Source organism: Doryrhamphus excisus, chromosome 1, assembly GCF_030265055.1.
Source record: "Doryrhamphus excisus isolate RoL2022-K1 chromosome 1, RoL_Dexc_1.0, whole genome shotgun sequence".
In the NCBI taxonomy this organism is placed as follows: domain Eukaryota; kingdom Metazoa; phylum Chordata; class Actinopteri; order Syngnathiformes; family Syngnathidae; genus Doryrhamphus; species Doryrhamphus excisus.
In genome coordinates this window covers 26,928,854-26,953,858 of record NC_080466.1, presented here as the reverse complement: position 1 = coordinate 26,953,858, position 25,005 = coordinate 26,928,854, and the positions used below count along the sequence as shown (strand labels likewise).

The window sequence follows — 25,005 nt, the reverse complement described above, 5'->3', positions numbered from 1 at the left end:
GTAAAACGTAAACATCAACATCACGTGATACCGACTTCCTAGAGTTTTTCTTTCACTTGTCGGAATAACTCCGTATTGCCATTTTTTTTTTTTGTCCAGTCTTGAAATTTAGTTTGGATCAAAAACAAACTTTTTCTAAATTTATCAGGAAAAGATAAAATTCAATCTTGCTAATATTTTATAATGAAACTCGGGACATGTTTTATATAGATATATATTTTCTTTTTTAATAAAACTGGACTTGTGAATGGCGTATAGAAGGGTTTAGATCAGGGGTCAGATCAGGGGTCTCAAACTCAATTTACCTGGGTGCCACTGGAGCTAGGGTCTGGGCAAGGCTGGGCCGCATTAGGTTTTCCAAAAAAAAAATATATATATATATTTATTAAAAACAGAAAAATATACAAACTTTTTCAGTGCTTTGGTTCCAATTTTCTACAAGAAACGCTCTGATAAAACGTTCCACTGTTCTCAAATATCTTAATTTTTATTTTTCTGCACAAAATAAGATGAAAAATAAATAAACAAATCAAGAATAAAGAAAATCAATCAGTAATAAATAAATATAATAATAATAATAATAATAATAATAAAACGGGAAATAATAAAAACTCAAGAAACCACATATAGTTGGTGGGTAGACAAATTATTTTTTCCAGATTAAAATGAACAAAGCATTATTAGAGCCCTGTAGACATGACAAAACACGACTATAGTCACATTTATACTCTTTTTATTTACAACATATTGCGCAACTGCAGGGTCTTGAGACACATGCTAACTCGCAAACTAGAGCGCTAGCGACCTAAACGGTAGCCTTCAAGTTATTTCCTTTAAACTTAAATAACCCAAAACTTACCACTTCCACACGGATAGGGAGGATAACTATTAACAGTTTTCAACCTTTAACATGAACATTAATCAAACGTAATAATTTTTTCTGGGTACATGATACCATACAGCATCCATATCAAACTTGCGCGGGCCGCACTAACATTGAACTTTCATATCAAAGCGGGGGCCTCAAACTAGTGTCCTGCGGGCCATATTTGTCTTTCCGTTTGAGCAAATAACCCGAATGGAATTGGAATATTTGGGTCCATGTAGACGTGGCTAGTGAATCCATCCCAACTGGATTGTTCAGGTTGTCCGCCTCTCATCCAAGCAGGGTTCATCAGGCTGAAAGACTAGAAGGGACACACCAATAAGACTAGATAGGACAGCTCTGTTTGTTGTTTATGAACTTTAATAAACAAGGTTTGATACGGGTCCATGATCATCACGATATTAAAGTTTGAAAATTAAAATTTGAGACCCAAACTCAACTAAACTGTAATCTGTGTTGTGATTGGTCCAGCCTAATTGGTGGTGGGATGCGGCTCGTCAGGACTGCACCGCCTGTCGCTGTAGCCATTTTGGTTCCATCTCTCAACGTTGTGACGCTGAGGGCCGCTGTATGTGTCGGCCGGGCTTCGCCGGCCGGCGATGCGACCAGCGTCAGCGAGGTTACGAGAGACGGGAGACGCGACGCCCAGTGGAACGCGTCCCCGTGGAGACAGTGCAGCAGAGATGGGGCGGGCCTTCTCGCATGGGGGGTTGCCCCAGGGGGGCTTACAGGCCGATTACAGGGGTAAAAAAAAAAACTGCACAGGAATGATGGCGTGGAGCATGAGCGTGTGGTGTGACGGGGACGACTCCGTGCATGAAAACCTGCTGTGAAGTCCAGACTAAAGATTTGGTTTTTTTTCTTTACTTTATTACTTTTTACTTTACTTATTTTTGATTTAATTGATTGATTGTTTTGATTAATTGATTTAATTGATGCAGTTGACTGGTTTCAGTTCATAGCCTGATAACCCCAAACTGCCTGCTGTTTGAACATGAGCGTTACCCTTTAAATAGTTTGGATGCCCCCCCCCCCCCCCCCCCCCCCAACCCCTCCCCCCTACTCGCCGACCCCTCTGACCTTGTCTGTTCCTTCGTGTCTCCAGCCTCAGACACACGGCATCGCCACATTTGGCCGCTGCGTGCCGTGTCACTGTAACTCCTTTGGCTCCAAATCGTTTGACTGCGACGAAAACGGTCAGTGTCGGTGCCAGCCGGGTGTCACCGGACCGAAATGTGACCGCTGCTCGAGGGGATTCTTCAACTTCCAGGAGGGGGGCTGCACACGTAAGCAGACACACACACAATGGGATGGGGACAAAACATGCAATTTGACTATGAAAATTCAAGTTTTGATGTTGAATTTGAAAAATACAAGAGTGGATTCAAATGAAAAAGAACATGTTTTCCGGACTATAAGTCGCACTTTTTTTCATAGTTTTTTTTTCAAAGTTCACTTTAAATGTCAAATTGTTAGAAAACCAAACCATTCATTCATTCATTCATTCATTCATTTTCTCCCACTTATCCTCACGAGGGTGGCAGGGGTGCTGGAGCCTGCTGTCTTCAGCACACCCTGGACTGGTGGCCAGCCAATCACAGGGCACATATAGACAAACAACCATTCACACTCACATTCATACCTATGGACAATTTGGAGTCGTTAATTAACCTAGCATGTTTTTGGAATGTGGGAGGAAACGGAGTACCCGGAGAAAAAACATGCAAACTCCACACAGAGATGGCCGAGGGTGGAATCGAACTCTGGTGAATGGAATACTTTCATAGAAAAATACACCACCTTGTAAATACAGTTTTAATACTATTGGAGCCTTCGAGATAAAATAACACCCCTATAGTCACCGTTATACTTGTATTACCCAACATAGTTGACATAATAGGAGGAAATACGTTTTTTTTTTTTATTCCGAGCTTCTTGCTGTGGCTAATGTAACTTTACTGACACCTAGTGACCAATTTGAAATAGTACATGTCTTTCAATGCGTTTGTTTCTTTATGCTTGAAAATGCCTAATTTATAGCCAGATACAAATTATACCAATATCTTATTTTTATGCCAAAATCTGCATATAGCGTATTTTCTGGACTTTTTTTCATAGGTTGGCTGTTCCTGCGACTTATACTCCAGAGCGACTTATACATGAAAAAATACACCTTTTCTGTTCATGTTTATTTTTTGTGTAGCTGAATAACCATTGTGTTAGCATATCTTACACCTATTCAGCCTGTTCTCTATTCTTTTATTGGTAGAACTTGCCTTCCAAGAGGACGTAGTGTCTGTATTGGTCAAGTAGTTTGGAAAATAAATTACCTGCAAAAAATGCAACTTATGCATGTTTTTTTTTTTTAACTTAATTATGCATTTTTGGCCTTGTGCGACTTATAAGATAAGATATGCCTTTATTCGTCCCTCAGTGGGTAAATTACAGAGTACAGAATCAGTTAAGCAGTACAAAGTACAAAATACACAATATAAAAAAATAAACAATATTAACAGCTATAAACAGTTTTACCCAGAGTTATATACAAATACAGTTTGCAGATAATATGAAATGAGATGAAATATATGACCAGTCTATATATTATGATATCTTGCCAGTGAGTTAATATGAGGCATTATAGAAATACTTCTACTACTTATACTCCGGAGTGACTGATAGTCCAGAAAATATGGTATTTAAACAATATTATATATCAATATCTTGTCCCACTCCCACTTAAAGAGTGAAAGGGTTAAACATGGGTTGTGCTTCACTACCCAGGCTGTGTTCAGACTATTTCTAGCGTCTGTCATTATTTTTGCTGTTTATATGTGAGATGTTCACATGTGTGAATCATCCACCCTAAATAGTCGGCACTGCAGGCAGCAGGTGTCTCAAACTTTGTTTATGCTGCCTAAAATGAGGATTAAGAGTGACGGCTATATGAATAGCTCCCCCTTCATATCTCCTTATGCAATATGTCAGGGATGCCAACCATCATTGACGGCCAAGAACAGGCAGGAACAAACGCAGCTTGCTTAGTCACACCGTCAAAACCAATCACAAGCTTGGGATTTATTTTCTTTGGCTGGTCTTTAATTTTTTTTTTTTTTTTTGGGGGGGGGGGGGATTAATAGGCCATTAGTGTTTATTTAATGTTACAGATATTTTACTGGAGACAGAATTTAAATATCTTCTAGCCTGAGAGCTTGGCAGAAAATATTTAAAACTGAAACAGATATCATGTATATTATCATGTATTATTTAATGTACATCAGTACATACAAAACGACATACTAACCCCCTTAGGATTTTTGTCATCACCGCCCTCAAACACCGCCAATTAATGCCATTTTTGGATGCTTCTCAGGCCCCTGTTGAGTGTGTGTCAGGTTTCCACTGTGTTTTTGACCAGTAAAGTGCATTAGAAGCAAGTTGAAAAAATCAGTAAAAAACACTTACTAAGCATCATGTCCGAAAACATACTTTACTATACATCATGTCCGAAAAAATACCTTACTATACATCATGTCTGAAAAAATACCTTACTATACAACATGTCCGAAAAAATACCTTACTATCATCATGTCCGAAAAAATACCTTACTATACATCATGTCCAAAAAAAGGTTTTATTATACGTCATGTCCGAAAAAATACTTTACTATACATCATGTCCGAAAAAATACTTTACTATCCATCATGTCCGAAAAAATACTTTACGATACGTCATGTCCGAAAAAATACCTTACTATATGTCATGTCCGAAAAAATACCTTACTATCATCATGTCAGAATTTTTTTTTTACTATACATCATGTCCAAAAAAAGGTCTTATTATACGTCATGTCCGAAAAAATACTTTACGATACATCTTGTTCGAAAAAATACTTTACTATTCATCATGTCCGAAAAAAGGTCTATCCATCATGTCCGAAAAAATACTTTACGATACATCATGTCCGAAAAAAATACTTTACGATACATCATGTCCAAAAAAATACTTTACTATACATCATGTCCGAAAAAAACGTCTTACTATAAATCACGTCCGAAAAAATACCTTACTATCATCATGTCCGAAAAAATACTTTACTATACATCATGTCCAAAAAAAGGTCTTATTATACATCATGTCCGAAAAAAGGTCTATGCATCTTGTCCGAAAAAATACTTTACGATACATCATGTCCGAAAAAATACTTTACTATACATCATGTCAGAAAAAATACTTTACGATACATCATGTCCGAAAAAATACCTTACTATCATCGTGTCCAAAAAAAGGTCTTATTATACGTCATGTCGGAAAAAATATTTTACTATACATCATGTCCGAAAAAATACTTTACTATACATCATGTCCAAAAAATGGTCTTATTATACGTCAGGTCCGGAAAAATACTTTACGATACATCATGTTCGAAAAAATACTTTACTATACATCATGTCCGAAAAAATACTTTACGATACATCATGTCCGAAAAAATACCTTAGTATCATCATGTCCGAAAAAATACTTTACTATACATCATGTCCAAAAAAGGTCTTATTATACATCATGTCCGAAAAAAGGTCTATCCATCTTGTCCCAAAAAAGACTTTACTATACATCATGTCTGAAAAAATGTCTTATATACATCATCATCTATCAATGGTAAAATAGTAAATAACTTAACTTATAACAGTAGTTCCACAACGGAAACCTTATTTCCCAATTCTGTTTTTTTGTATAAAACCTGACATCCAGTACTTATATTCCTGATTTTACTTATAAATGTACTTATAATATAAGGAGAAAAACAAGTGTTATTAGATGTTAGGCCCTCATTTTTGCCCTCTTCTGTGTTCCAGCGTGTCTCTGCAGCCATGTGGGAAATAACTGTGACGCCAACACGGGACAGTGCATCTGCCCTCCAAACACGGTTGGCGAGAGGTGCGACCGCTGCGCCCCCAACCACTGGGGCCATGATATCATGACCGGGTGCAAGGTGAGCAAGGAACTGTGCAAAGGTCACCACCAATTTTTATGTTTTCTTGACCTTTTTTTATTTTCATGCTGGAGCCTATCCCAGCTGTCCGGGGTACACCCTGGACTGGTGGCCAGCCAATCACAGGGCACATATAGACAAACAACCATTCACACTCACATTCATATTTGGAGTGGCCAATTAACCTAGCATGTTTTTGGAATGTGGGAGGAAACCGGAGTACCCGGAGTGGTTACCTCGTAATCGTGCTGTTTGTGTGCAGGAGTGTGGCTGCAGTGTGGTGGGCTCGGTGACCCAGCAGTGCAACACCAACACAGGCTGCTGTCTTTGCCATGACTCCTTCCGAGGAGAGAAATGTAATGAATGTAAGCTGGGCTACAGAGACTTCCCTCAGGTAAACTAGAATATACCATTAATGTGTTCAAATGGTAGCCTTTGCTAGCCAGTTGTTTCATTAGATGACAACCAATGTTGGTATTCAAGTGGATGTGAGCTGAATTAGCGTCTATGTTCCATTCTCCACAGTGCACCGCCTGCACGTGTAGCATCTTAGGATCGGACAGCGAGACGTGCGACCTGGATAGAGGAGTTTGTGCTTGTGCAGATCGAACTGGGAAGTGCAGCTGCAAGGTACATAAAATATATCACCTTGTGTGGGATTGTACTTGTACGTGTATGTCAATGATAATGGGTGGCATTTTCCATATGTACCATAGAGAAGAAATTCATTCATTCATTCATTCATTCATTCATTCATTTTCTACCGCTTATCCTCACAAGATTCGCTGGGAGTGCTAGAGTCTATCCCAGCTCTCTCTATACCCTGGACTGGTGGCCAGCCAATCACAGGGCACATATAGACAAACAACCATTCACACTCACATTCATACCTATGGACAATTTCATTCATTCATTCATTTTCTACCACTTTTTCCTCATGAGGGTCGCGGGGGGTGCTGGAGCCTATCTCAGCTGTCTTCGGTCAAGAGGCGGGGTAAACCCTTGACTGGTGTCCAGCCAATCACAGGGCACATATAGACAAACAACCATTAACACTCACATTCATACCTATGGACAATTTGGAGTCGCTAATTAGCCTAGCGTGTTTTTGGAAAGTCCCCAAAAGTACCCACACAGAGATGGCCGAGAGTGGAATTGAACACAGGTCTCCTAGCTGTGAGGCCTGAATGCTAACCACTTGTCCACCGTGCAGCCTTAGAGAAGAAATTCATTCATTCATTCATTTTCTACCGCTTTTTCCTCGCGGGGGTGCTGGAGCCTATCCCAGCTGTCTTCGGTCAAGAGGCGGGGTAAACCCTTGACTGGTGGCCAGCCAATCACAGGGCACATATAGACAAACAACCATTCACACTCACATTCATACCTATGGACAATTTGGAGTCGCTAATTAGCCTAGCATGTTTTTGGAAAGTACCCGGAGAAAACCCACGCATGCACAGGAAGAACATGCAAAATCCACACAGAGATGGCAGAGAGTGGAATTGAACCTGGGTCTCCTACCTGTGAGGCCTACGTGCTAACCACTTAACCACCGTGCAGCCTTAGAGAAGAAATGAGAAGCTTTATTTACATGTATGCTTATGTCTTTGTTTTTAAGGAAAATGTAATAGGGGACAACTGTGACCGCTGCAAGCTCAACACATTCGGGTTGTCTGTACAAAATCCACTGGGCTGCAGTAAATGTTACTGTTACGGCCTGACACACTCCTGTATTGAGGCACAGGGACTCATCAGGATGTGGGTGAGTACACAAATACCGTTACTCTCAAGTGCATATTCACTCTTTAAGCACAAAATCACGACAATCAACTTTTATGTGGGTAATACTAATTCACCAGGAGATAAACTTTCACCGATGTTTTGCTTAACCGTGTTTAGGGTAGCAGGAGGGGTCATGGTGGGTTGTCAAAACACCGTAAATAGATCGATAGATACTTTATATGTCAAGATACGGCTGTAAGTGACGACGATGATGATGATGATGATGATGATGATGATGGCTGGGTTTGCTTGATGAGCTGGTCTTGATTATATATCACCAAGAGGATGATGCACACGGTTATGAAATGTTGCACGTGTCTATTAGAGCTGGTTCCATTTTTAAAGGAGTACATTCATATCAATGTAAGCATAACCGAGCATGCTATGTAAATGTTTGCTATTGAAGTCATGTTGACTGAAATAAGCAATCTCCTACATGTGATTGTATTTCTTTCTTATTTGCCACCAGGTCCTCGCTGTATCACCTTATTAGAGTCCCATCCTTTCTTTCCAACCAAATGCACTCATTAACAATACCCTGCACATCAACACTATAGTCACATAAAAAAAAAAAAATAAAATAATAATCTCAGCCCCGGCTGATGAATCTATTTTTAAAATCACTCCATTCAACCGTATCGCACAGTCAATGATGAACCACTGATATTATTCGTGAAGCGATGAAATGAAAACAAATAAAACGGGGGACTGGGAGGATGAAAAGCACTTTGATTTAATCCAGAGTCTCGGTAATAACTCAAATATTATTCACACATCAGACAGCGATGGACCGACTGACACCAACGGTTACTGCTCTTGCAAACGCTTCCACGTTTATATTACTTTCAGCTTGCATATTATTAAATGTAGTTGTTATTGTGTGGGATTTTGGAGCAAACTACTTCAGTATTTTTTTTAGCCTGTGGGACACTGCTTATTGAGCGGAATTATATATTTTAAAGTATATATCTTCATCACTTTTGTTATTGCTGTTGTTTTATTTATTTGTTTTTACTTATGTATAAAAAAAATATTTTATACATTTTATTTTTATTTATTTATAAGAAAATATTTTTATACATTTTATTTTTATTTATTTATAAGAAAATATTTTTATACATTTTATTTTTATTTATTTATACAAAAATTATTTTTATACATTTTATTTTTGTTTTTAATGACATTTTTGTACCTCTTTTTTATTATTTATAAATAAAGTATTTTATTTATTTATTTGTTTTTATTTATTTTTTTAAAATTATGTTATAAATTTTATTTTTATTTATTTATGAAAAAATATTTTTGTAAATTTTATTTTTATTTATTTATAAAAAATATTTTTATAAATTTTATTTTTATTTATTTATAAAAAAATATGTTTATGAAAAAATATATTCATTTATAAAAAAATTATTTATTTATAAAAATTTTGAACATGGACCGTCTGAAAATGCCCTCAATGGTACTTTAAAGGTGTTTCTCTTCTACACACTTAAACATAAAGTGTTCCTTCTACTGTAGTTAACGCTGAGACCTGAGCAGACGGTGCTCCCCCTGGTGGATAAATCTAACATCGTTGAGACGAGAACCGGAGTGACCTTCCAGCACCCTGAGATCCTCGCCCACTCCGAGCTGGTCACCACAGTTCTTTCCGAGCCGTATTATTGGAAACTACCGCAACAGTTCAGAGGCTCCATGGTAGGCTGGTTGTTATTTCCTCCTCATCCATGTTTAGTTCCATTAGTCTTAAGATCATTGATGAGCTCTGGATGTGCTTCGATTCTATTAGATCACAGCATACGGAGGAAAGTTGAAATATGCGGTCTACTATGAGGCCAGAGATGAAACTGGTCCCTCTTCGTACGAGCCTCAGATCATCGTTAAGGGCGGCCCTAACCACAGCATCGTGATGACACGTCACGTAGCAGGACTGCAGATTGGGCAGCTCACACGCCATGAGATTGACATGACTGAGGTACACTATTATCATCACCACCTCCACATGTATGGAAAATCCATTTTGGATGGGACTTTGGTGTACATTTTTTCCTTTTTTGAATATATAATTGCATGTACAGCACGAATGGAAGCATGCCGATGGACGCTTCATGACGCGCCAGGACTTCATGGACGTTTTGTTCTACGTGGATTATGTCCTCATTAAGGCGTCCCATGGCAACCAGATGAGACACAGCCGGTAAAACGCATACAGATCACAAACACAACAACATGGATAGATAGATGGATGGATGGATGGGTGGGTGGATGGATGGATGGGTATATGGATGGATGGATGGATGGATGGGTATATGGATGGGTATATGTATGGATGGATGGGTATATGTATGGATGGATGGGTATATGGATGGATGGGTATAGGGATGGATGGGTATATGGATGATGGATGGATGGATGGGTATATGGATGGATGAATGGGTATATGGATGGATGGATGGGTATATGGATGGATGGGTATATGGATGAATGGGTATATGAATGGGTATATGGATGGATGGATGGATGGATAAGTATATGGATGGATGGATGGGTATATGGATGGATGGGTATATGGATGGATGGATGGATGGATAAGTATATGGATGGATGGATGGGTATATGGATGGATGGATGGATGGATGGGTATATGGATGGATGGATGGATGGGTATATGGATCGATGGATGGGTATATGGATGGATCGATGGATGGGTATATGGATGGATGCATGGGTATATGGATCGATGGATGGGTATATGGATGGGTAGATGGATGGATGGGTATATGGATGGATGGGTATATGGATGGATGGATGGGTGGGTGGATGGATGGGTATATGGATGGATGGATGGATGGGTATATGGATGATGGATGGATGGATGGGTATATGGATGGATGAATGGGTATATGGATGGATGGATGGGTATATGGATGGATGGGTATATGGATGAATGGGTATATGAATGGGTATATGGATGGATGGATGGATAAGTATATGGATGGATGGATGGGTATATGGATGGATGGGTATATGGATGGATGGATGGATGGGTATATGGATGGATGGATAAGTATATGGATGGATGGATGGGTATATGGATGGATGGATGGATGGATGGGTATATGGATGGATGCATGGGTATATGGATGGATGGATGGGTATATGGATGGGTAGATGGATGGATGGGTATATGGATGGATGGGTAGATGGATGGATGGATGGGTGGGTGGATGGATGGGTATATGGGTATATGGATGGATGGATGGATGGATGGGTATATGGATGATGGATGGATGGATGGATGGATGGGTATATGGATGGATGGATGGATGGGTATATGAATGGGTATATGGATGGATGGATGGGTATATGGATGGATGGATGGATGGATGGGTATATGGATGGATGGATGGATGGGTATATGGATGGATGGATGGGTATATGGATGGATGGATGGGTATATGGATGGATGGATGGATGGGTATATGAATGGGTATATGGATGGATGGATGGGTATATGGATGGATGGATGGATGGATGGATGGATGGGTATATGGATGGATGGATGGATGGGTATATGGATGGATGGATGGGTATATGGATGGATGGATGGATGGGTATATGGATGGGTAGATGGATGGATGGATGGATGGGTATATGGATGGGTAGATGGATGGATGGATGGGTATATGGATGGGTATATGGATGGCTGGATGGATGGGTATATGGATGGATGGATGGGTATATGGATGGATGGGTATATGAATGGGTATATGGATGGGTATATGAATGGGTATATGGATGGATGGATGGGTATATGGTTGGATGGGTATATGGATGGATGGATGGATGGATGGATGGATGGGTATATGGATGGATGGATGGGTATATGGATGGATGGATGGGTATATGGATGGATGAATGGGTATATGGATGGATGGATGGGTATATGGGTATATGGATGGATGGATGGGTATATGGATGGATGGATGGGTATATGGATGGTGGATGGATGGATGGATGGGTATATGGATGGATGGATGGATGGATGGGTATATGAATGGGTATATGGATGGATGGATGGATGGGTATATGGATGGATGGATGGATGGATGGGTATATGGATGGATGGATGGGTATATGGATGGATGGATGGGTATATGGATGGATGGATGGGTATATGGATGGGTAGATGGGTATATGGATGGGTAGATGGATGGATGGATGGATGGGTATATGGATGGGTAGATGGATGGATGGATGGATGGGTATATGGATGGGTAGATGGATGGATGGATGGGTATATGGATGGGTATATGGATGGATGGATGGGTATATGGATGGATGGGTATATGAATGGGTATATGGATGGGTATATGAATGGGTATATGGATGGATGGATGGGTATATGGTTGGATGGGTATATGGATGGATGGATGGATGGATGGGTATATGGATGGATGGATGGGTATATGGATGGATGGATGGGTATATGGATGGATGGATGGATGGATGGGTATATGGGTATATGGATGGATGGATGGGTATATGGATGGATGGATGGGTATATGGATGGATGGATGGGTATATGGATGGATGGATGGATGGATGGGTATATGGATGGATGGATGGATGGATGGGTATATGGGTATATGGATGGATGGATGGGTATATGGATGGATGGATGGGTATATGGATGGATGGATGGGTATATGGATGGGTATATGGATGGATGGATGGGTATATGGATGGATGGGTATATGAATGGGTATATGGATGGATGGATGGGTATATGGTTGGATGGGTATATGGATGGATGGATGGATGGGTATATGGATGGATGGATGGATGGATGGGTATATGGATGGATGGATGGGTATATGGGTATATGGATGGATGGATGGGTATATGGATGGATGGATGGGTATATGGATGGATGGATGGGTATATGGATGGATGGATGGATGGATGGACTCTTTATTGTCATTGCAAAATAACACAGCAGTGAAATTGCCAACGAAATGTCGTTGCCTGGCTCCCGTATAATAATAAATACTAATGTGGAGAATAAATAGATGACATCAAATATGAACAATGTAAACAGCGTAAACAGTAATTTGTACAAATAATTTAGAATAAATATTAAAGAACATGTATTATCCCGTCTTAGTATTTCAGAGATCAGTCTGACTGTGGCGGAAGAAGGCACCCCCACCAAGGAGAGTGAGAAGGCCAATCAAATCGAAAAGTGTGCCTGCCCAAGTGGATATTCCGGACTGTCCTGTGAGGTGCGTTCACAACCAACCCAAACAAACACACATGCTCTTAACGCCAGTTAAGACTTGCAGTAAGGGTTTTGAACGTTTAAATGACCCTTCTGGTATGCGATCATAATAGAAAAGTAAACACAAAACATAACATGTGGAGCACACAATATCACCACACCACACACATGACTCGGGTATCATTTACACACTAATCTGCATGCAAAACAATACTATTTTATTCAAATGTAGAACCCAAAAGGCATGCTGGGTAGCTACACATCCATACATCTTCCTCTGGCAGCGGCAGTCTAAGCAACGAAGTCCAAACCTCTCCTCGGTTACTTCCTCCGATCCTTCCGACCGCCATGACAGCAAATAATTGAGAAGCATTGTCCGAGCAGGCCTCACAGCCAGGAGACCCGAGTTCAATCCCGCCAATCTCAGTTCAATCTCCGGGTACTCCGGTTTCCTCCCCCATTCCAAAAACATGCTAGGTTAATTGGCCACTCCAAATTGTCCATAGGTATGAATGTGAGTGTGAATGGTTGTTTGTCTATATGTCCCCTGTGATTGGCTGGCCACCAGTCCAGGGTGTACCCCGCCTCTCGCCTGAAGACAGCTGGGATAGGCTCCAGCACCCCCGTGACCCTCGTGAGGATAAGCGGTAGAAAATGAATGAATGAATGAATACCAACATTGTTTTGTTGCCTTCCATGTTTCCATCCCATCCCATAACACCTCCATTTGTGAATACGATGATCGCGGTTAATCGGTTCCAGACCCAACCGCGATAAGTGAATTTCCGAGAAGTAGGATTCCTTATATATAAATTGAATATTGTCATAGAGCATAGAAAACCTCTTTACAACCTTCTAAATAAGTTATTAGAGCTCTCTAGCCATGAAATAACATTCCTATAGTCACCTTTACACATGTATTACCCAATATAGTAGCCATATCTGCATGGCGGATGAGTGGTTAGCATGCAGGGCACACAGCTAGGAGACCCGAATTCAATTCCATCTCTGTGTGGAGTTCCAAAAATGTTTTTCCAAAAACATGGTAGGTTAATTAGCGACTCCAAATTGTCCATAGGTATGAATGTGAGTGTGAATGGTTGTTTGTCTATATGTGCCCTGTGATTGGCTGGCCACCAGTCCAGGGTGTACCCCGCCTCTCGCCTGAAGACAGCTGGGATAGGCTCCAGCACCCCCGTGACCCTCGTGAAGATAAGCAGTAGAAAATGAATGAATGAATGTCCTAGCAGATCTTGAGGTGTTCCCAGACCTACTCTCACTAACATGTCCTGGGTCTGGATCCCGGTTCTACTCCGGGTTTTTCCTGGACGACTGTCCTTGTCACCTTATCTCTAAGGGAGAAAAACTCATTTCAGCCATTTGTACCCACGATCTTCTCCATTCCGTCACCACCGAAAACTCATGACCATAGGTGAGGGGAGGAACGTAGATCAACTGATTTTGGGTTAGGTTTTCTTTATTTTTCCAAGCTGCTGCACCTCCGAAAAACATGTACACATACTTGCACACGTGCTAGTAATTCTGCAGCTCAACAGAATGACCAAGTGATACCGCCGACTTTGTTTTGCTTTGCTGAGCTGAGGATTTCGACCTTTCTGTGCGCCTCCTCTACTCCATTGTCATTTTTGTCAAAGCAATTCACCTTCAGCTCTTAAGCCACAGAAAGCGGAGAAAGCGGAGTGAGCCAATCTTTAGTTTTAATGAGAATTTTTTTGAGAAAGAGGTTATGATGCACAGAAGCAACAGCTCCAATTCCACAAGGTGATGGAACCTCGGAGTCGTCAATTTAGCCGTGCCGGCAAAACTTGTAACTATGTTTGGGGTTTTTTTTTGTTTTTTTTTTTCTTCCAACTGTATTACTCTGCTGCTGGTTACTCAGAGTGCAGCCGAGCATCCATCTTGATTGCCTGACAGAGTGCCAAACGGAAGGCAAATAATAAAGAGTAGCGAAACTTAAGAAAGTTTTTGTTTGCCAACAGATGGGCATCCTATTTGTAGCTGCTGTCGTTATTAAAGTATTTCTAAAACGGGCGTTAAGCGCTAGCAGAGGGAGCAGATGGCTTTTTAAATGGACTTCATTAATTATTGCTGAACACACAAGGTAGGGAGAGTTACCTTTCTTGTGTGTGTGTGTGTGTGTGTGTGTGTTGAAAAGTTACTGAGGGGAATAACCCTTAATTGGCTGTATGTGTGTGAAAGAGCGAGGTCAACAGTCGCCTTGAGAAATAGCAATTTGGGATAATTATGAGTCCATGAGTGCTGTTGTTGCCGCTCTGTGTGGCTTCCATTATCATTCCCGTTTTATTATGATTGTGGGAATACATGTTCACATAAAAAAGGCCCATGCATATCTCCCGCCGCCGCTTTATTAAACCTTTTCATGTTATCTGGCTCTGCTTCATCTGGTCAGGAGTGTGCAGCGGGCTTCTACCGTCTCCGCAGTGGCTCGCATTCATCTGCTCCAGCCTCCAGAGCTCCCACTGCTGCGGGCATGGGCAGCTGTGTTCAATGCCAGTGCAGCGGCCACTCAACCACCTGTGACCCTGACACGTCCATATGCCAGGTAGAGTTCCACTCTATGTGTGTGTACGTGAGCAAGAGTGAGGCGACGCTCCGTCGTGAGAAGCATCATGCCGACATATGCCAGGTAGCTTCTGGAAGAGACACAGAAAGGAAGTTTAATTAGCCTTGCCGTAATTAACAAGCCTGGCGTATTCATATTTCATATAATGTCTCCTCTCCTGAACGTGGCCCAAAGCGACTTCAAGCGAAGAGGAGATGCAACTTCATTTGGACGCAAAATGAAGTCAAAGTGTAAACAGCAACAATAACATTAGTCATTACCCTCATAAAGAGTGTACATAAGTCGCAACTTATACCTTGTACACTGTACATAGAACACAAATGCAGCAATAATAAGATAAAATATCATCCCGGGTTAGTTTGGAACGATAACCTCCTTTTCTCCCAGATGACTTTGTAACAGCGCATGGAATCCATGACCCCTATAGCATTAATTAGCATTCAGTAACCTTTATTTGGGGCTCGAGTGGTTAGCACGCAAACCTCACAGCTAGGAGACCTGGGTTCAATCCCACCCTCGGCCATCTCTGTGTGGAGTTTGCATGTTCTCCCTGTGCATGCGTGGGTTTTCTCCGGGTACTCCGGTTTCCTCCCACATTCCAAAAACATGCTAGGTTAATTGGCCAAATTGTCCATAGGTATGAATGTGAGTGTGAATGGTTGTTTGTCTATATGTGCCCTGTGATTGGCTGGCCACCAGTCCGGGGTGTACCCCGCCTCTCGCCCGAAGACAGCTGGAATAGGCTCCAGCACCCCCCGCGACCCTCGTGAGGAAAAGCGATAGAAAATGAATGAATAACCTCTCTTACGATGCTTATTTTCACTTCCATGCTGATGGCTTTCCTTTTCATTGGCGCACCGTCTTTTGGGGACTTAATAAAGTGCAAAACATGAACTAAATAACTCGTTAGTTCGATGTTCTTAGTTAATTTATACATTTTAACATGTCTGTGCGCGTACTTGATAGTATAGTTGTTTTTTCTTAAAACTCCATCCACCCTATCTCCGAACCCTAAATACATCCCTTTTCTCCATCCCAAATTTACTTTTACTGGCCTTCTTATCATCCTTGTTTTTCCTTCTTTTTGCTATTTCCAAAAAAAAATCTCTCTTGTGCCCCACAGCCATTTTTTCCTTTGCTCAATTTCATTGTGCTTTTCCATAACAGCGTCATTACCATTTTCTAACCGAGTTGGCCAAATTGAAAACGCTAAACGAGTTTGTTTCTGAGATAATTAGCAGTAACGAGGAACACAGGAAGTTAATGGAAATGACTTGCCTCGTTAAGAGGCTACTTCCTGTTACAACTGATTGAAGTTCTTATTTCAACAAACAAAGCAGCCACGTAGAAAGTGAGCCTAGGTGTTTGGATGAAAACCACAATATTAGGAACACCTAACACCTCACCGGTAAATAACACAAATATGCATTTTGTGTAGGGTATGGTGTATGAAATCATAACTGCTCATAAAAGTAAGCTATTCAAAATATAATGACAGTTAGATCACCACTCCCAAAATTCTTTTCACAAAATTCAGAATGAAAAGTAGCACACAGAACATCAAGCTGAACAGATGTCTGCTACGTTCATGGTGCCCAATATCAGATCAAACATACCTGAGAGGATCAATAGGCTAAATTAACATAATAAGACAGTGAGTCCAAAAAAGCAAGTTACCGGTAAATAGGTTCACCGAGCTCTCGATCTAATCCCACATCACTGAGTGACAGACTCCTTCATGTCAGTCAGTATGAATTATGTCAGAAAAATATGATTGTTTATTGTGCTTATTACATGTTTTATTGTCATTATTCCATCTGATTTTACTAATTATTATTAGTTTTTATTTACTAATTATTATTCAATTATTACTATTAGTGTTACACAAACTTCCTATAATAATCTGCTCCAAGATTATAAGCCTTTTGGCTCCAAAACAAGTCCTCCTTATTTATCACCTCACTCAAATAAGTTTGTGTGTCTAGACATCTAAATTTGTCCTTCATTGAAGAAGATGATAAGTTGTTATCTATATTAAGTCACATTTCAGCATGAATAGTCAGACGTTTTCTCTTGAAGCCATCTGTTCAGGTTGTATTGATTTGTGGTTTTCTTAAATGGTACCTCTCATTCAAAGACCTGCTCTTGTCTCTCATCTATTTTGAAGCCAGCATCGAAATTAAGATTAAAAACACGTTGAGATATTTTGATATATAAATTCTGCCTGACTACAAGTTGCAGGACCAGCTAAACTACTGTATTTTCCGGACTATAAGTCGCACTTTTTTTTCCAAAGGTTGGCTGTTCCTGCGACTTACTATACTCCAGAGCGACTTATAAATGAAAAAAAAGTGTTTATGTTCCATAAACACTGGACACCTTTTTTGTTCATGTTTATTTTTTGTGTAGCTGAATAACCATTGTGTTAGCATATCTTACACCTATTCAGCCTGTTCTCTATTCTTTTATTGGTAGAATTTGCCTTCCAAGAGGACGTAATGTCTGTTGTGGTCAAATATTTGTAAAATAAATTACCCGCAAAAAATGTGACTTATACTCCAGTGCGACTAATGTATTTTTTTCTACCTAATTATGCATTTTTGGTCTTGTGGGACTTATACTCCAGAGCGACTTATAGTCTAGAACAGGGGTGCTCATTAAGTCGATCGCGAGCTACCGGTCGATCGCGGAGGTGGTACTGGTCGATCGCTGGTCGATCGCGGCGTGACATTAAAAAAATATCCCAGCATCAATGTCGTCACTTGATTGATATACAGGGCAGCCATTCAGATGACAACTGAATGTTGCCCTTCGGGCGACCAATCAAATCAAACAACGTCTCTAAGTGCAGCAGAACTTACGATGTCAGCCTATCATCCATCCCCGTTACTTGATTGACATACAGGACAACCAGTCAGATGACAACTGAATTTTGACCTTTAGGTCACCGCTCATGCGTAAACAACGATGCAAAGTGCTAAGCTAGTCGGCGAATTGCGAGATTTTAAGCCCTCGCTAAAGTTTATGGTCACTAAAATGAGTGAAGGAGCTGAAAACTGGACCAAGTAAAAAGGCAAAAAACACATCACTTCCATACGGATATGGAATATTATACGGATATTATGATACGGATATTATCCATGACTGATAAACATTTGGAAGTGTGCTTGAGGCTGGCTATCAGCAGCTACTGTCCGGACTATGCATCCCTGGCTGGTTCAATTCAGTGCAAGTCATCAAAGTAAACTCAGGTAATTACAAAAAATGTTAATAGTTAATTATGTGTGTTTTGCAATATTGGCTCATTTGGTTATGTAAGGTACATCAACATACATTGTACGTACAAATAATCCTCAATACATTTGAAAATAAATAGATAGAGTTTTGCATTTTTGTAGTGGGTAGATCATTTTGACTCTGTCATTTTAAAAGTAGCTCGCATGCTGAAAAAGTGTGAGCACCCCTGGTCTAGAAAATATGGTACTTGCAAAAAATGCAATTTATACTCCAGTGCGACTTATGTATGTTTTTTTCTACCTAATTATGCATTTTTGGCCTTGTGCGCCTTATACTCCAGTGCGACTTATGTATGTGTTTTCTACCTAATTATGCATTTTTGGCCTTGTGCGATTTATACTCCGGAGCGACTTATAGTCTAGAAAATACGGTACTCGCAAAAAATGCAATTTATACTCCAGTGCGACTTATGTATGTTTTTTCTACGTAATTAAGCATTTTTGGCCTTGTGCGACTTATACTCCAGTGTGACTTATGTATGTTTTTTCTACCTAATTATGCATTTTTGGCCTTGTGCGATTTATACTCTTATAGTCTAGAAAATACGGTACTCGCAAAAAATGCAATTTATACTCCAGTGCGACTTATGTATGCTGTTTTCTACCTAATTATGCATTTTTGGCATTGTGCGACTTATACTCCAGTGCGACTTATGTATGTTTTTTTCTACCTAATTATGCATTTTTGGCCTTGTGCAATTTATACTCCGGAGCAACTTATAGTCTAGAAAATACGGTACTTGGAAAAAAATGCAATTTATACTCCAGTGCGACTTCTGTATGTTTTTTCGACATAATTATGCATTTTTGGCTTTGTGCGACTTATGTATGTTTTTTCTACCTAATTATGCATTTTGGGCCTTATTCGACTTATAGTCCGGGAGCGACTTATAGTCCAGAAAATACGGTAACTATAAACAAAGTGCGACTTATGTACATGTAGTCGGCAAAATAGGGTAATATTCTGTTTTTTTTTTGTGTGGGTGCTGTAAAGTACTGTCAAGACAACACGGAGGGCGATCATTGCGAGCGTTGTGCTCCAGGATTCTACGGCGTGGTCCGAGGATCCCCTGATGACTGCAAACCTTGCGCCTGCCCCCTCACCTACCCTGGAAACAAGTACATGCTGTCTTCCTTTACAAACTACATGGTCTTTGTGTAAATACTGTATACATGCTGTGATAGGCGCTTGCAATGCCTTAGACTGTGACATTACACTTTAGCCTAATGATTCTATTCAATTTGCTTCATTCATTTTAATAACAATCACGCAATAGCAGGGTGCTAATGTGGTTAGCACGTCCATGGCTGTGAGCCTTCTTCTCCCTGCAGTAGAATCAATAAACACCCCCCCGCCACACTTTGAGGAAATATTGTCGAAGCTGAAATTGTCGTTACCGAATTAATTTTCCACACTGATGTTGTGAAATGTCTTTGTGTAGTTTTAGTCCTTTGTGCGTAGCTGACGGCTTCGACGACTACAGATGCACGGCCTGTCCTGAGGGATACGAGGGAAAATACTGTGACAGGTCAGCAACAATAACATATTATAATTCTTTCTGTATTATTACTATTATTATTATTATTATTATTGTTCCTGTGTGAGTCATAGTGGTACAGTCCATGTAATGAATGGGATATGGCTGCTTTCAGACCTTATTTTAAGATGTGTAGCGAAGCCTTTTTTTCCTGGTGGGTGTCGACATGGGGACTTCCTTGAACATTAAATGTCAGCATTGAAAAAAAAAAAGAAAATAATAATAAATGTCAGCCGTCACGGTGGCCTAGTGGTTAGCGCTCAGACCTCACAGCTAGGAGGACCAGGGTTCGATTCCACCCTCGGCCACCCTCCGGTTTCCTCCCACATTCCAAAAACATGCTAGGTTAATCGGCCACTCCAAATTGTCCATAGGTATGAATGTGAGTGTGAATGGTTGTTTGACTATATGTGCCCTGTGATTGGCTGGCCACCAGTCCAGGGTGTACCCCGCCTCTCTCCCGAAGACAGCTGGGATAGGCTCCAGCACCCCCACGACCCTCATGAGGAAAAAGCGGTAGAAAATGAATGAATGAATTATTATTATTATTGTGCCTTTGTGAGTCATAGTAATACAGTCCATGTAATAAATGGGATATGGCAGCTTTCAGACCTTATTTTAAGATGTGTAGCGAAGCCTTTTTTTGCCTGGTGGGTGTCGATATGTTGACTTCCTTGAACATTAAATGTCAGCATTGAAAAAAAAAAAAATAATAATAATTAAATAATAATAAATGTCAGCGTTGCCATTAAGCTCCTGTAAGAAACGCCTTGTTTTCTTCCTGTTGTCCAGATGTTCCACTGGTTACCATGGCAACCCCCGGATGCCTGGTGGTCGATGCGAGGAGTGTAAGTGTTCCTCCTGGGGGGCGTTGCCTGGACCGTGTGACCCTGTGACTGGCCAATGCCGGTGCAAGGTCGGGGTGTCTGGGAGGTCATGTGACCAGTGCATGGACAGGCATGTGTGTGGACCATCTGGGATCATCTGTAAGGACTAACACACAGAATACACACCTTCTTACACGTCCTCTATCTCTATCTTACCGTCTTATATGGAGAGCATACAGTAGTGAATTAGAATGGCCAACCTCTCGGTCGGCCATCTTGTCTAAGTCAGTGCAAACATCTTAGTGGCCTCACTTGAAATATGACTAATTGAGAGTCAAATAATCCTAAAATTCTCTTTGGCTGGTCTCCAACAACCAAAGCCAACCCGAAATCCCAAATTGCAACACGGGCGTACTCCATGTCTCGCTTTCTTCCACTCCAATCTATTCTCTGTGGGGGCCAACCACTGAGCACAATGTTACCATTTTGATTTTATTTTTTCGCAAACAAGTGCAAATGAGTACCTTTGCCCGTTGCCCTGGGAGACGGGGGGGTGGTCCGTGGCAGAATTGAAATTCCAGTCATTTAGACAATAATTTCAATGTCATTTGGAGCTAATTTAAACGTAATATGATCATAATGGCGGGGCCAATTTGGTACCATTAGTATGTCTGGATGTAGGTGTGTGTGGGGGGGGGGGGGGGGGGGGGGTGTGTAAGACAGATGCTGATGTGAAATGGCTGCTAGCTGGTCGCAGAGGTGATTGCTTGATGTGTTCAGGTGCAAAGTGTGTGTTCATGCGTTAGCTGTGCAAGTGCTCGAGCGCAGCCTGACAGCAAACCCGTAGCCCAGTTTTACTAGTTTTACAGTTTTACTGTCTCTCTTCAATTTGCATTCATGGTAATGTTTTTAAATGAGGTCTATCCAGACGCCACTTTTTTTAAAGACCTCCGGGCCACTGCACTCGAAATATTTAATTTGTCCAATAAAATGATTCCCATAGCCTAACCTGACGTAGGCGCGATGTGAATACAAAGCGACTTGGCAGACATTTAAATGACATCCAAACCAGCAGCTCACATGAAGGTAAATAATCGGCAACCATGTCGCATTATGTAGCCGTATGTTATGTGTTAAAATACAGATATGATACACTTATCATATCTTATATATACAGCTACAATGTGTGTCCATGAATCTGTGGCTAAAAATGACACATGGATTTCCTAGTCCTTAAACTCATCATATTAAATTAAGAGATTAGTTGTTATATCAGTTGACCATTTTAGTGTATGATTTATTTATATATATATATATATATATATATATATATATATATATGTGTGTGTGTGTGCGTGTGCGTGTGCGTGTGCGTGTGCGTGTGTACTTGACACCCGCTTTTGAGGCTTGTGTGACTCACAGTTCACTGATTAAACGTTTCAGCGTGAGCAAACACACGTTGACTAGCTATTTAGCTTCCTGTCTAGTAGTACTGAACAATGGCGATTGAAGTAACATCTCGATCATTTTTCACAAAAATTGTGTAGTCAACAAACAATGACCAGCGATGAAAGCATACAGTAATAACAGCTACACACGGGGATGCGATTGTTATATTTATTATTCTGATGATGGATAAACTCAGCGGTAATGTGCTAATATCGCTAGCAAAAGTTATCCTTTCACTTGTCAATTGTTTGATGGCTTTGCGACGCTGGAGGCGTCTATTTTTAATTGTACAACCCAGTGGTGTCATTGGGCCTATTTTATGGCATGTTCTTAAGCCCCCCTAAATAATTTGATATTTTTAATAGATTTTTAAAATAAATAAAAAAATGATTTAAAAAATCTATAAAAAAATCTTTTAAAAATCAATTAAAAATTCATTCATTTCAATGAATTTTTAATTATAGATTTATAGATAATTTATTTATAATTATAAATAAATTTATTATATTATATATTTATATATTTATAATTATATTTACAATTATAGATTTTTTGAATTGAATTTTAAAAATCAATTAAAAATTCATTCAAATGAATGAATTTTTATTTGATTTTTAAAATATTTTTTATAGATTTTTTGAATCAATTTATTTTTTTTTTTACTATTTTAAAAATCAATTAAAAATATCAAATTATTTAGGGGGGCTTACGAACATGCCATTTTTTTTTTTACAAAAAATAAATCAGCAAACCCGTGTGACCCATTAGGACTTGTTATGGTCTGGAGGTGAGGGGGCAACGGGCTTGCTGTCACAAATTATTATTTTTTTTTTTTTACAAAAAAAAAATCACTGACAAATTTTATGACTAATACTAACATACTACTAGTAGTAGTAATAATCAGAAGAAAAATAATGATGATAGTAATAATAATAGGCTAATTAATAATATAATAATGATTATTATATTATATATTATATAATTGATCACTGTCCACTGGACAGAATGGTTGCAGAGCTTGAGCAGCGTTTTTTTTTTGCAGTGTAGATTGTGTGTACTTGTGTACATTTAATGGTGGCCTAAAACAATTGAGTATCTCTACTAAATCTGTCCAAAAGTGGGAAAGTTATATTCCGGTTCTTGTTCCTTATTTGGTTTTTGGATTTTTTAAATTTTTAAATTTTTTTTTGAATGTCTACTACATTCATTTATATCCTATGCAGCTCCAGGGGGCTAAGCCCCCCCTGTCATCAGAACCTAGTGATGCCCCTGGTGCAACCTCAGCTGCTTTTGACTTTAGACGTTCCGCTGTATGAAACCATAAAAAGTCCAAACTATTAATGTGAAATTTAAAACAAAACAGTTTTACTGTCTCTCTTCAATTTGCATTCATGGTAATGTTTTTAAATGAGGTCTATCCAGACGCCACTTTTTTTAAAGACCTCCGGGCCACTGCACTCGAAATATTTAATTTGTCCAATAAAATGATTCCCATAGCCTAACCTGACGTAGGCGCGATGTGAATACAAAGCGACTTGGCAGACATTTAAATGACATCCAAACCAGCAGCTCACATGAAGGTAAATAATCGGCAACCATGTCGCATTATGTAGCCGTATGTTATGTGTTAAAATACAGATATGATACACTTATCATATCTTATATATACAGCTACAATGTGTGTCCATGAATCTGTGGCTAAAAATGACACATGGATTTCCTAGTCCTTAAACTCATCATATTAAATTAAGAGATTAGTTGTTATATCAGTTGACCATTTTAGTGTATGATTTATTTATATATATATATATATATATATATATATATATATGTGTGTGTGTGTGCGTGTGCGTGTGCGTGTGCGTGTGCGTGTGCGTGTGCGTGTGCGCTCTGGTTCTGTCAGAGATTGATAGAGTAGAAAGTGTTTCGGTTGAATTTGTCTTTGATTTCCCTTGTCAGAAATTTTAATTTCAGCAATAAATCAGCCCCTGGCTCTATGGAAGGGAAGACGATTTCTACACACATACACACACACACACTGCACTGCATGTGTCTGAATCCCCTGGTGTGCAGTTTATGTGAATTCCCAGCCTGCAGTGTGCGCTCGTAACAAGTACTTTTTTTTTTTTTACCTCTGTGTGCTGTGCTATCACACACACCGAGGGGCTCAACTGATGCAGACTTTCAACTGATGGGGGGGTCTCATGGGGGGGTTCCAAAAGGTTGTGACACTGTGTTAGCCAGAAGTACAATCATAAATCTGATCATTGGTAAACCATCTACTCTCTAAAGCAGGGGTTCCCAAACTTGATCAACTCAGGGCCCTCTTGAAAATCTAAAAAATGTCCGCA

At 39.9% G+C, this 25,005-nt stretch overlaps 1 protein-coding gene across 8 annotated transcripts in view; it reads left to right on the top strand.

Moving 5' to 3' along the window:
* lama2 (laminin, alpha 2) overlaps positions 1-25,005 on the top strand; it is a 186,107-nt gene that overhangs the window by 109,982 nt on the left and 51,120 nt on the right. For 6 of the 8 annotated variants that reach the window (XM_058091728.1, XM_058091729.1, XM_058091731.1 and 3 more), the window contains 13 exons: positions 1,992-2,172; positions 5,740-5,876; positions 6,139-6,270; positions 6,402-6,506; positions 7,495-7,638; positions 9,180-9,356; positions 9,448-9,633; positions 9,737-9,855; positions 12,826-12,943; positions 15,371-15,523; positions 19,835-19,959; positions 20,283-20,369; positions 21,171-21,364. In XM_058091728.1, the coding sequence (XP_057947711.1) occupies positions 1,992-2,172; positions 5,740-5,876; positions 6,139-6,270; positions 6,402-6,506; positions 7,495-7,638; positions 9,180-9,356; positions 9,448-9,633; positions 9,737-9,855; positions 12,826-12,943; positions 15,371-15,523; positions 19,835-19,959; positions 20,283-20,369; positions 21,171-21,364 (1,858 nt within the window). The remainder of the gene's footprint in view (positions 1-1,991; positions 2,173-5,739; positions 5,877-6,138; positions 6,271-6,401; positions 6,507-7,494; positions 7,639-9,179; positions 9,357-9,447; positions 9,634-9,736; positions 9,856-12,825; positions 12,944-15,370; positions 15,524-19,834; positions 19,960-20,282; positions 20,370-21,170; positions 21,365-25,005) is intronic. The other 2 variants (XM_058091732.1, XM_058091733.1) reach the window with 1 other exon arrangement.